At 46.2% G+C, this 16354-nt stretch overlaps 1 protein-coding gene across 4 annotated transcripts in view; it reads left to right on the top strand.

Moving 5' to 3' along the window:
• ZFYVE27 (zinc finger FYVE-type containing 27) overlaps positions 1–15826 on the top strand; it is an 88609-nt gene extending 72783 nt beyond the window's left edge. For all 4 annotated transcript variants that reach the window (XM_072129614.1, XM_072129613.1, XM_072129615.1 and 1 more), the window contains one exon: positions 15052–15826. In XM_072129614.1, coding sequence (XP_071985715.1) covers positions 15052–15116 — 65 coding nt within the window. In that variant the 3' untranslated portion in view covers positions 15117–15826. The remainder of the gene's footprint in view (positions 1–15051) is intronic.
• Positions 15827–16354: the final 528 nt, after the last annotated feature.

Genomic DNA, 16354 nt, shown 5'->3' with positions numbered 1-16354 from the left:
GTTCGCCCAATACAACTATGGTTTATGTAGTTTATTGTCCAAACAATGGTCTCCCACTAAGTAGTGTCTATAAAATTAGTGCATGTGAATTACTGTTTTGTACAGTTCACATCACTAAAACTATTGGGCAGTGAGCTGCTTTGGTAACAGTTAGAGGGTGATCTCTTTGTATGCTAGATTGCAAGTTAATACAGCATCCTGTATGGTGTAAGGATGTCGTATTGAGACGTTCAACCTTCTGTACTGACTGTATATTGACATCAGTCAATTAATCGTCAGTAAGTGATGTGAGAGGCTCTGTTCTGAGGCTTGTTGTTCTCTCCTTTATGCCTATCACCATGTACTAGGATTAAATCAAAATATTGCATGAGACCGCTGATATATTGATCTCTGGGTGCGTCTGTCTTTCGCTCCCTGATGGTTGGTGCAAGCGGCAAGTACACCTTGCTTCAATTGTTCAGCTGTGTGTTAACCCAGATTGTCTATTATGCTGTCTGTTGTGACAGCGATCTAATAGTTGTGGGTGATTCTGATGGAATGCTCTATTCTGAGACGTTGAGTTTATCACTGTTCTAACTGTACTTTAATAGCTTGAGATTAGACCTATATTTTGCGGTTACACTAGTTGCTGAAATGTTAATCACCGGGTCTTAATCGCTATTCACACCCTGCTGGTGGGTGCAAACGGCGAGAACACCCTCTCGTGTTACTTCAGCTGTCTATTGACCTAGGCTTTCGTATCTCATAGCTCAACTGCACTCTCACTACAGCTCGCTATTGTAAGCTCATTTAGGCTATCATCACATATATAACCCTATGACCCGATGCGTTTCTATTGCCGTGCTGTGCGCACATCGGCATGTAACTGGCCAGTTACATGCCGACGTGCGCACAGCACGGACCTATGAAACATATACCCTAGTAATCAATAGCATAAATAGCCAGGAACAGAGACCCCTGATGAATTATGGCAATAGAAACGCGTCGGGTCATAGGGTTATATATGTGATGATAGCCTAAATGAGCTTACAATAGCGAGCTGTAGTGAGAGTGCAGTTGAGCTATGAGATACGAAAGCCTAGGTCAATAGACAGCTGAAGTAACACGAGAGGGTGTTCTCGCCGTTTGCACCCACCAGCAGGGTGTGAATAGCGATTAAGACCCGGTGATTAACATTTCAGCAACTAGTGTAACCGCAAAATATAGGTCTAATCTCAAGCTATTAAAGTACAGTTAGAACAGTGATAAACTCAACGTCTCAGAATAGAGCATTCCATCAGAATCACCCACAACTATTAGATCGCTGTCACAACAGACAGCATAATAGACAATCTGGGTTAACACACAGCTGAACAATTGAAGCAAGGTGTACTTGCCGCTTGCACCAACCATCAGGGAGCGAAAGACAGACGCACCCAGAGATCAATATATCAGCGGTCTCATGCAATATTTTGATTTAATCCTAGTACATGGTGATAGGCATAAAGGAGAGAACAACAAGCCTCAGAACAGAGCCTCTCACATCACTTACTGACGATTAATTGACTGATGTCAATATACAGTCAGTACAGAAGGTTGAACGTCTCAATACGACATCCTTACACCATACAGGATGCTGTATTAACTTGCAATCTAGCATACAAAGAGATCACCCTCTAACTGTTACCAAAGCAGCTCACTGCCCAATAGTTTTAGTGATGTGAACTGTACAAAACAGTAATTCACATGCACTAATTTTATAGACACTACTTAGTGGGAGACCATTGTTTGGACAATAAACTACATAAACCATAGTTGTATTGGGCGAACTAGTACAAAAGTGTGCAAACATACCCACCAGTATACCGAGTCACTTTATATGTATGTATGTCTGTACGTTTAGTCCTGGAACATCCTTTTTAATAGATAAAGAATAAAAGTTACATTTTAATAAACTATCTCTAAAAATATCTCTATTAACAGTGAATTATATATATGTGTTGTTCACTGTTATCACTTGGCTTGAAAAAGGCTCCTTGGAGCCGAAACGTCGCTGTACTTCACTGTACTTTGAAGCATGGAATAAAAGAAACACTTTTTTCAGCACTTAACCATTGTCGTTTTGGAGTGCTGCTTACTTTTCTGGAGTTTGCTATTGAAGGACCTGGGGCCTGGTCCCTGTGAGCGTGCACCCACTGCCCCTAGTGGACTTTACTTGTGTGCTGTTTTTTGCATTTCCTGAAGTCTCTATCTATCTTCTATCTATCTATCTATCTATCTATCTATCTATCTATCTATCTCCTATCTATCTATATATCTCCTATCTATCTATCTATCTTCTATCTATCTATCTATCTATCTATCTATCTCCTATCTATCTATCTATCTATCTCCTATCTATCTATCTATCTATCTATCTATCTATCTATCTTTCTATCTATCTCCTATCTATCTATCTATCTATCTATCTTTTATCTATCTATCTATCTATCTCCTATCTATCTCCTATCTATCTATCTCCTATCTATCTCCTATCTATCTATCTATCTATCTCCTATCTATCTATCTATCTATCTATCTATCTATCTATCTATCTCCTATCTATCTATCTATCTATCTATCTATCTATCTCCTATCTATCTCCTATCTATCTATCTATCTATCTATCTATCTATCTATCTCCTATCTATCTATCTCCTATCTATCTATCTATCTATCTCCTATCTATCTATCTATCTATCTCCTATCTATCTATCTATCTATCTATCTATCTTTCTATCTATCTATCTCCTATCTATCTATCTATCTATCTATCTATCTATCTATCTCCTATCTATCTATCTCCTATCTATCTATCTATCTATCTATCTATCTTCTATCTATCTATCTATCTATCTATCTATCTCCTATCTATCTATCTCCTATCTATCTATCTATCTATCTATCTATCTCCTATCTATCTATCTATCTATCTATCTATCTATCTATCTCCTATCTATCTCCTATCTATCTATCTATCTATCTATCTCCTATCTATCTATCTATCTATCTATCTCCTATCTATCTATCTCCTATCTATCTATCTCCTATCTATCTATCTATCTATCTATCTATCTATCTCCTATCTATCTATCTCCTATCTATCTATCTATCTATCTCCTATCTATCTATCTATCTCCTATCTATCTATCTCCTATCTATCTATCTCCTATCTATCTATCTCCTATCTATCTATCTATCTATCTCCTATCTATCTATCTATCTATCTATCTCCTATCTATCTATCTATCTATCTATCTCCTATCTATCTATCTCCTATCTATCTATCTATCTATCTATCTATCTATCTATCTATCTATCTCCTATCTATCTATCTATCTCCTATCTATCTATCTCCTATCTATCTATCTATCTATCTATCTATCTATCTCCTATCTATCTATCTCCTATCTATCTATCTCCTATCTATCTATCTATCTATCTATCTATCTATCTATCTCCTATCTATCTATCTCCTATCTATCTATCTATCTATCTATCTATCTATCTATCTATCTCCTATCTATCTATCTCCTATCTATCTATCTCCTATCTATCTATCTATCTATCTATCTATCTATCTATCTATCTATCTATCTCCTATCTATCTCCTATCTATCTATCTCCTATCTATCTATCTATCTATCTATCTTCTATCTATCTATCTATCTATCTATCTATCTATCTATCTTCTATCTATCTGTCTCCTATCTATCTGTCTCCTATCTATCTCTCTATCTATCTATCTCCTATCTATCTATCTCCTATCTATCTATCTATCTATCTATCTATCTCTCTATCTATCTCCTATCTATCTATCTATCTATCTATCTATCTATCTATCTTCTATCTATCTATCTATCTATCTATCTATCTATCTGTCTCCTATCTATCTGTCTCCTATCTATCTCTCTATCTATCTATCTCCTATCTATCTATCTCCTATCTATCTATCTATCTCCTATCTATCTATCTATCTATCTATCTCCTATCTATCTCTCTATCTCCTATCTATCTATCTATCTATCTATCTATCTATCTATCTATCTATCTTCTATCTATCTGTCTCCTATCTATCTGTCTCCTATCTATCTCTCTATCTATCTATCTGCAACATCCCCCACCGGGGCCTAGCCTTTTCTCGGGGCCTGGAGACAGCCGGGGCCCGCAGTACCTGAGTGGCTGGCGGTTGCGGCCTAGGCACGCTATTGTCACGGTGCTTGGTACGGGGGAACCGGAGGGCTGTCCTACAGCCTGGCAGGTCTCCAGCAGGTGGTGTTGGCAAGAAAAGATGAGGGAGAGGCGGCTATAGCGGATCTCCCTGGGGCAACCCCTTAATGTCCCGAGTGTGAGTCTCTGGGTGATGGACAGGGTGCCGGTGATGAAGGCAGCCGTATTAGCAGGGACCAGACGGAGACAGAAGTTGAAGAAAACAACTTACAGTTCTTTATTTGAACCGGCAGGAACCGCAGCAACGTGCCTTTAACAGGTAGATGGGGTGCTGAGATGTGAGTTGGAGGGAGCCTCAGGAGATAGTTCACCAGCCTGGATTTAGAGGGCAGGCTGGGAGGCAGCTGTGTCCTGGTAGGAAGCTTCAGCTTGTCCTGTAGGGCTTCAGGTATCACCTTCAAAGGTAAGATGATACCCCTTTTCCTCACTACACTACTCTAGTCTTATACTCCACTCTTCAGAGGCAGGGGCTAGGCTCTTCCTGCTCTGGTATGGGCTAGACAGAGATTACTCACTCACTCACTCACTCACTCTAAGTCTACAAGATCTTCTCCTCTTCTCATCTGGGAGAGACTTCTCTCACTATCCTCTAGAACATTCCTGGCCAGGGGGTTTTATTACCTCCCTTTGGTCAGGTGGTGGCTGCTCCTCCAATCACATCTCAGCTTACAAAGGACAGGATGTAACACAGATCATTGGACAATAGCATCTTGCATCATACAAAATACTTAACCTCTGCCTTGCCAGGCAGGATTCACCACTGCAATATCCCCTATGTCCTATCAGGACCATGTAGTGTGATGTGGGTACATGCAGGTGGGACGTATTCGCAAACACTCCCTCGCCATTGCATCGGCGAGGGTGTTGCATACCCCGGGGGCAATTGAAAGAGCCGCCCTCGGCTCGACTATAGATGTTTTGGGGCACAGAGGGGGCTAAGGGCACTTCTGGGAAGTGCAGGCTATGTGAGGTGTAGGGACAAACCGCCCATGGTCCTGGAGACAGGCACCTGGGTTGGTGTCGGACTAAGACAAAACATATAGCTGTATGACAGTTGGTCGCTGACGCCATTAAACCGAACTGTACAGTAGGAAAGGTGTGGTGTCATGTCCTGTAATCCACTCCTTGCACCAAGGCCTGTATATTTGTTGTATCAACGCTTCTTCCCTGGCGGCAATTATATAATGTGTATATGCATTGCATTAGCATATGCGACACGAGTACCTCCTGACGTCCTTACCCATAGTATGAGTGGCATCCAGGTGCTAACTGTGTAACACCCCCGGTCCCCGTAGGACCCGCAGTTTACGGACTACCCCCATGTGCAAACCTCAGTTTGAGGGATCAGGTAGCGGTCAGTGTTTTACAAGAAAGACGGTCCGACACAGCCACACTACAACCTGAAAAGCCTATGAAAGGGTTAATGCAGACTACTGGCATATATGACAGTGTGCAAACAGGTGGTAAATTCACATTGGCTTAGGAGCCCAATGGGTACACATCTTGAACGTTACAACGTTACAGATAGATAGGCTACTCAGGGTAGCAAGATAGTAAATGTCTCTTTACCTGAAAAGGAAAGGCATAAAAGTGCATGCATAATGTCCGTACCTAAAAAGGAAGGCATTAAGTGCAAAATGATAATAATTACATGGCAACTTTTCCTGGTAGTATCTGGCAAAAGTCTCACAGAAGGTCTCTAGTAACAAAGTCCATCTTCTGGGTACAGCCCTTGATGTGGGGAAAAGTGCACTGAGAAGCAAAGGGTCTCCTCTATGTGTAGAGGGACAGAGTCCTTTGGTAGGAATCTCTGCTGTGGCAGAGGAAGGGGTGCTATCATAGCACAGGACAATAATCAGTTCAAGGTATGTCTCTTGACTGAGATAAATAGGGATGAGAGTCTCAGGAAAGTCTCTGGCTCTTAAGGGAAAATAGAGATAAATACACATATATACACATGGTACAGTACCTGAAGTGGGCTACAGCCCTTCAGGGGTTACTCAGTATCTTCTTCGGTGGTAAGTACTTCGGTGTCAGAAAAGCGTATCTGTCTCCTCCTTCTGTGTGACACCAGCTGATACTCCTGCAGGTACGCAGGAGCTTTACCTTTTGTCTCCCTTTGAGACCTCCGAAGTTCCGGCCTGGAGAAGATAACAATCTCCTCATCGTCCTCCTCTGAGTCAGGCGCTGGAGTCGGAGTCTCAGCTGCCTCTGATGCTTCAGGGGTTGCAGACACTGGAGCCGGATCATCCTCCACAGGCAGCAGTATTGGAGACTGCGGTGGGGATGATGGTCTCTCCGAGGTACCTCTTACTGGAGTGGAAACAAAACAGAATTGAGGCACAGTCACAAGTTTCAAGAAACTGGGGGTAGGCGAACACAAGGAGGTCTGTAAGTTGGGGGTCGAGGTGAGAGGTGTGGACAGAGGGGCAAAAGGACGAAGACACCTCTTCAGCCGGTTCCTATGTACCCGGAGTGGTGGACGGTCTCCTCTTGAAATCTCGTAGACTTCAGGGGAGAGACTGTCCCTAACTAGGTATGGCTCACGCTCCCAACGCCCATCTAGTTTACTGGTAGGATGGTTGTTGCGCAGCCACACTCGATCTCCTGGGGCAAAAGGCTCAGCACAGGCATTACGATCAAAGTCCCTTTTTTGTTTCTCCCGGGCCTCTTCTAACCGCAGATCCACAACTTCTCTGGCATCCGCCAGGCGCCTCTGGTGTTCATGAACCCAGTCAGTCTGGGGGAGTAAAGACTGGGAATCAGGGGACTCCATGTCCCAAGTCATATCAGCAGGGAGATGGCCGTGTCTCCCGAACATCAGATAATACGGGGTGTAGCCTGTGGAGCAATGAGTGGTATTGTTGTACAGGTACACTAATTCGGGCAATAGTTTTGGCCAGTCAGCCCTTTTTGCAGGGGTCAGAGTCCTCAGCATATTGATTAGAGTCTGGTTCATCTTTTCACAAAGCCCGTTGCCTTGGGGATGATAAGCTGTGGTCCTCAGCTTCTTGCAGCCATATAGAGTGCACAGCTCCTGGAAGACTTGGGACTCAAATGCTGTTCCTTGGTCTGTAAGGATCTGGTCCGGACAGCCATAGGGGAGGATGAAGCTCTTCCACAGGGCCGCTGCGGTGGTCCTTGCAGACAGATCTCTGACAGGTACTGCAACCACAAATTTGGTATAGTGGTCGATGATCGTAAGAGCATAACTGTGACCGGATCTGCTGGGCTCCAACTTCACGTGGTCCAATGCCAGGATCTCCAAGGGCCGTTGGCTCACAATGGGACGGAGAGGGGCCCTTTGATTGTGTCGCTCTCCTCGAGCGATGGCGCAGGCTGGGCATTCTCGACACCAGGCTTCAATGTCGGACTTCATGTTGACCCAGAAGAATCGCCTTCGGAGGGTGGCTTCAGTCTTCTGAGCGCCAAAGTGGCCGGACTGGTCATGGTACATTTCCAGTACTATTTTGGCATCCCTCCTGGGAATCACAATCTGGTACAGCCGGTCATAAGTGATAGGGTCCAGAGTTCTTCTCTTTAGCAGACCCTGGTGCATGCTCAGAGTCTTTCTCTGGCGCCACAATTGAGACAGTTCTCCATCAGCTCTTCTGCGCCGGATTCTTTCAGGCACTCGCCCACTAGAGAGATAGTCCATTACTTCTCCTATGGCACGGCTATCAGCCTGAAGACTCATCCAGAGGTCCTTTTCCGCAGGGGGCTCTGACTCTTCTTGAGGAGTAGCTGGCGCTGCCTCTGTCGGTAGGGAGTAAACTCTCTGGGCATCTTGACGCACAAACCGGGCATAGAACGCTGGCATCTCCACATCTTCCCACTGAGCATCCGTGGAGTCCCTCCCACTGGTCAGGGAGACGGGACAGAGCGTCAGCGTTGTCATTGGTCTTACCAGCCCGGTACTTGATGGTAAAGCTGAAATTGGCAAGTCTGGAGGCCCACCGTTGTTCCAGTGCTCCAAGACGTGCGGTGTTCAGATGCGCCAAAGGATTATTGTCTGTGAAGACAGTGAAAGATGATGCAGCTAGATAGTCCTTGAACTTTTCGGTCACAGCCCAGACTAACGCCAGAAACTCCAACTTGAAGGAACTATAGTTCTGGTCGTTTTGCTCCAGTTCTCGGAGGGAACGGCTGGCGTAGGCTATGACCCTTTCAGTTCCGTTTTGGAGCTGGGATAATACCGCCCCTAGACCTTGCTTGCTGGCATCAGTGTATAGGGTGAAAGGCAGACTATAGTCTGGATATCCCAACACCGGAGGTTCAGTCAGCCGTTGCTTGAGCATCTGGAAGGCAGCTTCTCGTTCGGCCGTCCACTCAATGGATACTCGGGAACGTTGGCTCTCTTTTGGCAGGCCCCTTAGAAACTCTTGCAGGGGAGCCGCCAGCTGAGCAAACTTCGGGATGAAACGCCTGTAATAACTGGCAAATCCCAGGAAGCTTTTGATGTCCCGTACGGTGGATGGGGTAGGCCAGTCGTAGACAGCTGCAATCTTCTCTGGATCTGGCTCAATTCCATGAGCGCTCACCACATGTCCCAGGTACTTGACGCTAGGTTGTAGCAGGTGGCACTTGGATGGCTTGACCTTCAACCCATGTTGGGTCAGGATTTGGAAGACTTCAGCCAGATGGTGGAGGTGGTCTTCATAAGTCTTGGAGTAGATGATAATGTCGTCCAAATATAGCAGGACGGTCTCGAAGTTGCGATGACCCAAACATCTCTCCATCAGCCGTTGAAATGTGCCTGGGGCGTTGCATAGCCCAAACGGCATGTTGTTGAACTCGAACAAGCCCATTGGGGTGGTGAAAGCCGTCTTCTCTCTGTCTTCTGGTGCCATGGCCACTTGCCAGTAGCCATTGGTCAGGTCCAGGGTAGAGAAGTAGGCAGCTGACCCTAGGGCTGCGAGGGATTCCTCGATTCGAGGCAGAGGATAGGCGTCCTTGTGGGTGATATTGTTGATCTTCCTATAGTCAACACAGAATCGAAGGGTTCCATCCTTCTTCTTCACAAGGACCAGCGGGGCAGCCCATGGGCTGTGACTCTCCCGGATAACGTTGGCTGTCTTCATCTCTTGTACCAGCTTCTTCACCTCTTGGTAGCGGGCTGGAGGTATGGGCCGGTATCGTTCCTTGATAGGAGGATGAGAGCCAGTAGGGATGGTGTGTTGGATCAGAGTAGTCTGCCCAAAATCCAGTGGGTGTTTGCTGAAGGCCTGGTGGTGCTTCATAACGACATCCAGAACACCTTGTACTTGGTCTGCAGGAGTAAAATCGTCATCTCCAATATTGAGCTCAAGCCACCAGGATTGCTCGGCAGGCTCATCTTCAGCACCTTGCTTCACTTCCAACTGTTGGGAGGCAGACAGAGAGGTTTCCACCAAGTCTTCAGGATGGACACTGAAGAGAGTGGCTACGGCTTGGTACTTTCTCAGATCCACTGGGGAGTCTCCCACATTTAGTAGTCGAATGGGTACTTGTCCTCGGGATACAGTGACTAGGCTCCTGGCGGCTAGAATGGGCAGGTCTTCATCAGCTGGTAGAGGTTCTACTATCGCCTGGTAGTCTTGACCTTGGACGCCCATGCAGGCTCGACACCATACTAACGTCTCAGTCCCAGGTTGAAGGCGGACAGGTTGTGGATCCTTGATCCGGGCTCTGCAGATTTCACCATTAGGGCCAGCAAACTTCTGTTGCGCCGCTAGAACCTGCATAGTCTCCTGAATTACCTTCCGGGAACCGTTGGGTACTGTTGGCAGGGAGTCGTTTAGAGCCTTCAGCACTTCAGGGTAGCAGTTGCGGAGGACATTGGTACCCAGTACCAGGGAGAAGTTACCGTTTTCGGGCACTCGTGTCACCACTACGCCCTGTCTGGTTAACTCAGTGTCTCCAATGGTTAGTGTAGGCTCCCAGTAGCCGCGGATGGGAACGGGTTTTCCGTTCGTAGCAATAATGTTCAAGTAAGCCTTGGGAGGCTGGACTAAGGATGCTTTTCCTCGGCATTTCTCGAAGGCAGCACTCCGGAGGGTGGTCACTTGAGAGCCGGTGTCAATTAAGGCCGGTAGGGTAACTCCGTTGATGGTTACATGAACCATGGGGCGAGTCCCCACGAACCTGGGCATCCAGTTAGCATCTCGGGGACTTACTAGTTCTTCCCTTGGAGGTCGTCCCTTAGCTCCAAGGGTTTGTCGTTTAACTGACGACAATCATTCTCTTCATGCCCATATTTATGGCAGTAGCTGCACCGCTGGCGGGGTTTCTTCTGACTCCAGGTGCTTAACGACTTCGCTTCTTTTGGGCGCTGTTTAGTCGGAGATTCACAAGGAGTAGCTGACCGTACCGGGTTCTCTGGAGGTTTCCTCCTCATAGCGGAGACAGTTACTTCCAACTGGGTCAACCGATCGAGGATTTGATGCAGGGTGTCCGCCAGATTAGGGACCGGTCCTGATATGCCAGTAACTTCCATAGCCGCAGGAGTAGGTGCCGCTGACTGCGTGGGATGGCAAGCGAGAGCAGATTCTTCCATTTCCACGGATTCAGGCTCTTTCTGCGGTCCAGTAGGTGGTCGGTCTCCTAATATGTCAATGGCAATTTCCTTAAACTCAAGGAAAGAGGCCTGGGCGTGTTGAGAAGAGATGATCTTTAGTTGACACCTTTGATTTCTATCAACAAGTCCATTAATAAATTGTTCCCTTAAGGTTTGATCAGAGGTTTCAGCGTCTTTGGGCTCAAGGCAGGTGATGGCCTTCCATGTCTCCTGTAGGGAGAGGGCAAAGTCTCGGAGGGACTCTTGGGGCTTCTGTCATTTCCTGAAGAATTTCTGCTTCAACTCGGAGACAGTACACTTGTCAAAAGTGTTGCGTAGCCTATCAAGAATCTGGACCACATTCTGACACTGTTCTTGGGGCCAAGACTTGACTTCCCGGAGAGCGGGTCCTTTCAACTGCCCGATGAGGATGCCCACTTTCTGTTCCTCTGTGAACGGGAGCAAGGCGAAGGTGGCTAACAACTTGTCCCTGAATTCAGGGAGAGTATGTGATTCTCCCTCGTAGTAGGGTAACCAGGGGGCCCCCAGATAGTAGGGCATAGTCAGAGGCATCATGGTGGGAGTCCCAGGGACACTAGCTGTAGCAGGGCTGAAGGGACTCTCTGGAGGACTTAACATGCTCCGGTACCCTGAGGAGGGACCAGGGGACGGGACTTGCTCCAGTCCCGTATCTTCGTCCTGGGTGGACATGACTGGCCTAGCTGAGGGAAGCCTGTAGGGTCACACAAAGTCCGTTGCTATGGGCGATGGCTAGAATGGGACGTGGGCACTTTAAGACACAGTCACTATTCCCTGGGAGGTGAGCCAATAACCTAGCGTCGGAAACAATCTCTACCCCCCTTTAACTTCCCCAACGGTACTCACTCAGGATCAGCCGCGGTGACAGGACAGCTCCGGTACACGAAGGTCTCCGTTCCCGATGTCCGGCAGGCAGCAGGGCTCAGTGATGCTCCGCGGTGTTCTCCAGTCGCAGGACACGTGCGCCGAAACTCCGGATGAGGCGCACACTGCTGGCAGGCTTCAGGCGCGGCCTGCGCCGAAATCCAAGATGGCCGATTAACCCTCTTCGTTGCCGGCCGCACTCGCTCCTGCTCCTCCTCCACGGTAGTTCGCGCCACTCGCGCAGGGGGCGGAGCCTAGTGACGCCTCTGAAGTTCCCGCCAGTGAGGATTTGGCGGGCTGGAAATACTTGCTGCGCCACACGCCTCTGAGGTAAATGCTTCAGGATGTAGCAGAGCTGACACAGTTCTTGCAGGGATTAACCTCTTGAGTGCTGGAGCGGCGCTCGACAGCACGTGGCAGCAGTATAACAGTTCAATGTGAAACACACAATCACTTGGGCCTAAACCCGGATGGCAGCAGGGTTAGGCAGCACAGTCTTTTTAATAAAGGAAAGTCTTTAATGCCGTAATAAGGCACAGAAGTATCAATCCTGTTCGTGACGCCACTTGCAACATCCCCCACCGGGGCCTAGCCTTTTCTTGGGGCCTGGAGAAAGCCTGGGCCCGCAGTACCTGAGTGGCTGGCGGTTGTGGCCTAAGCACGCTTGTGTCACGGTGCTTGGTATGGGGACCGGAGGGCTGTCCTACAGCCTGGCAAGTCTCCAGCAGGGTGGTGTTGGCAAGAAAAGATGAGGGAGAGGCGGCTATAGCGGATCTCCCTGGGGCAAACCCTTAATGTCCCGAGTGTGAGTCTCTGGGTGATGGACAGGGTGCCGGTGATGAAGGCAGCCGTATTAGCAGGGACCAGACGGAGACAGAAGTTGAAGAAAACAACTTACAGTTCTTTATTTGAACCGGCAGGAACCGCAGCAACGTGCCTTTAACAGGTAGATGGGGTGCTGAGATGTGAGTTGGAGGGAGCCTCAGGAGATAGTTCACCAGCCTGGATGTAGAGGGCAGGCTGGGAGGCAGCTGTGTCCTGGTAGGAAGCTTCAGCTTGTCCTGTAGGGCTTCAGGTATCACCTTCAAAGGTAAGATGATACCCCTTTTCCTCACTACACTAACTCTAGTCTTAGGCTCCACTCTTCAGAGGCAGGGGCTAGGCTCTTCCTGCTCTGGTATGGGCTAGACAGAGATTACTCACTCACTCACTCACTCACTCTAAGTCTACAAGATCTTCTCCTCTTCTCATCTGGGAGAGACTTCTCTCACTATCCTCTAGAACATTCCTGGCCAGGGGGTTTTATTACCTCCCTTTGGTCAGGTGGTGGCTGCTCCTCCAATCACATCTCAGCTTACAAAGGACAGGATGTAACACAGATCATTGGACAATAGCATCTTGCATCATACAAAATACTTAACCTCTGCCTTGCCAGGCAGGATTCACCACTGCAATATCCCCTATGTCCTATCAGGACCATGTAGTGTGATGTGGGTACATGCAGGTGGGACGTATTCGCAAACACTCCCTCGCCATTGCATCGGCGAGGGTGTTGCATATCTATCTATCTATCTATCTACTTTCAGAAAATTCAAACAGCACACGTTTTCTGGATAGTAGAGAAGTTTGGGTGCAAGCTCGATGAGACCGGGCTCCAGGTCCTTCAAGTAGATAATGGAAGATAAGCAGCACTCCAAGACGTGGGTGGTCAAGTTGAAAAAATGGTGATTTTTATTCCATGTTTTTAGGAGTACAAATACATGTACAGAAGCAACGTTTCGACTCCTAAGAGTCAGGCTTGACAAAGACTCTTAGGAGTCGAAACGTTGCTTCTGTACATGTATTTGTACTCCTAAAAACATGGAATAAAAATCACCATTTTTTCAACTTGACCACCCACGTCTTGGAGTGCTGCTTATCTTCCATTATCTATCTATCTATCTATCTATCTATCTATCTATCTATCTATCTCCTATCTATCTCCTATCTATCTATCTATCTCCTATCTATCTCATATCTATCTATCTCCTATCTATCTCATATCTATCTATCTCCTATCTATCTATCTCCTATCTATCTATCTCCTATCTATCTATCTATCTATCTATCTATCTATCTATCTCCTATCTATCTCTCTATCTATCTATCTATCTATCTATCTATCTATCTATCTATCTATCTCCTATCTATCTATCTCCTATCTATCTATCTATCTATCTCCTATCTATCTATCTCCTATCTATCTATCTATCTATCTATCTATCTATCTATCTATCTTCTATCTATCTATCTATCTATCTATCTATCTATCTATCTATCTCTCTATCTATCTCTCTATCTATCTATCTATCTATCTCCTATCTATCTATCTATCTATCTCCTATCTATCTATCTCCTATCTCCTATCTATCTATCTATCTATCTATCTATCTATCTATCTATCTCCTATCTATCTATCTATCTATCTATCTATCTCCTATCTATCTCCTATCTATCTATCTATCTCCTATCTATCTCATATCTATCTATCTCCTATCTATCTCATATCTATCTATCTCCTATCTATCTATCTCCTATCTATCTATCTCCTATCTATCTATCTATCTATCTCCTATCTATCTATCTATCTCTCTATCTATCTATCTATCTATCTATCTATCTATCTCCTATCTATCTATCTCCTATCTATCTATCTATCTATCTCCTATCTATCTATCTCCTATCTATCTATCTATCTATCTATCTATCTTCTATCTATCTATCTATCTATCTATCTATCTATCTATCTATCTATCTATCTCTCTATCTATCTCTCTATCTATCTATCTATCTCCTATCTATCTATCTATCTATCTCCTATCTATCTATCTCCTATCTATCTCCTATCTATCTCTCTATCTATCTATCTATCTATCTATCTATCTATCTATCTATCTATCTATCTATCTATCTCCTATCTATCTATCTATCTATCTATCTATCTATCTCCTATCTATCTATCTATCTATCTCCTATCTATCTCCTATCTATCTCCTATCTATCTATCTATCTATCTATCTATCTATCTCCTATCTATCTCCTATCTATCTCCTATCTATCTATCTATCTATCTATCTATCTATCTATCTATCTATCTATCTCCTATCTATCTATCTATCTCCTATCTATCTATCTATCTATCTCCTATCTGTCTATCTATCTATCTATCTATCTATCTATCTATCTATCTATCTCCTATCTATCTATCTATCTATCTTTTTATCTTTCTATAGAACAATGGAATAACCTTATTATCTCTATTACTAATATCTCGCTTGTGCAGACACGTTCCGCATTATTTTTATTGTATTTTTATCTCCTTCCAGCTCCGGACGCACAGAGAGAAACGGTATTTGTCTGCGCCGTATGTAACCAAGCGTTATGTAAATAAGCCTGGAGCGCGGAGACGTGAGGAGGATGGGGGACCCCTCTGCAGAGGTGTCGTGTCAGTGTGTCAGCGCGGCTCTGGCCCTGTGCTTGGCTTGTGTATCTATGTACATGTCTATGCGGTTGTATAGACCAGGGTGTACGTACTACAGGGGGCGCTGCGGAGGCTCCGAAGGGGCCGCAGTCCTTCCTTATGGACAGTGATCACAGGACTCCCTCCCCCTGGGGAACCCCGCGCTCCTTAAAGGGATATGTTTTAGGTCCTCTTCACCCAGTACATACAGGGGGGCCCCGATTATTATTTATGCCAGTAATAGAAGCAAATGCACCTTTAAGAAAAACTGATTGTGGGAAAAAAAAATCTTAAAAACCCATCCGAGTATTGCACTGCCCGATCCCGGCCTCTAGGGCTCTGCTCACAGTCTGCATCATGACTACTGTTTCCAGCGGATCCCACTGCCCTGCATCTGTAGGACACCAGATCCCTATGGCGTCACATGGTCGGGGGCTTCTTTTGTTAGAATTCTGTAGGGATCTGTTATCCCTCTGTTATTCCTCCTGGAAAGCTGAAGCCGCCATTCCTCCTGTCCGGACTCTGCCTGACTCTTACTGATTGGACCGTGTGGAGGGGGTATATAGCATACCGGACCGTGTGGAGGGGGTATATAGCATACTGCACCGTGTGGAGGGGGTATATAGCATACTGGACCGTGTGGAGGGGGTATATAGCATACTGGACCGTGTGGAGGGGGTATATAGCATACTGGACCGTGTGGAGGGGGTATATAGCATACCGGACCGTGTGGAGGGGGTATATAGCATACTGGACCGTGTGGAGGGGGTATATAGCATACCGGACCGTGTGGAGGGGGTATATAGCATACCGGACCGCGTGGAGGGGGTATATAGCATACCGGACCGTGTGGAGGGGGTATATAGCATACCGGACCGTGTGGAGGGGGTATATAGCATACCGGACCGTGTGGAGGGGGTATATAGCATACCGGACCGTGTGGAGGGGGTATATAGCATACCGGACCGTGTGGAGGGGGTATATAGCATACTGGACCGTGTGGAGGGGGTATATAGCATACCGGACCGTGTGGAGGGGGTATATAGCATACCGGACCGTGTGGAGGGGGTATATAGCATACTGGACCGTGTGGAGGGGGTATATAGCATACTGGACCGTGTGGAGGGGGTATATAGCATACCGGACCGTGTGGAGGGGGTATATAGCAT

The sequence above is a fragment of the Engystomops pustulosus genome, chromosome 11 (assembly GCF_040894005.1).
Source record: "Engystomops pustulosus chromosome 11, aEngPut4.maternal, whole genome shotgun sequence".
Lineage (NCBI taxonomy): Eukaryota > Metazoa > Chordata > Amphibia > Anura > Leptodactylidae > Engystomops > Engystomops pustulosus.
Note: the sequence above shows the minus strand (reverse complement) of the source record. Positions and strands in the feature narration are given on the sequence as shown.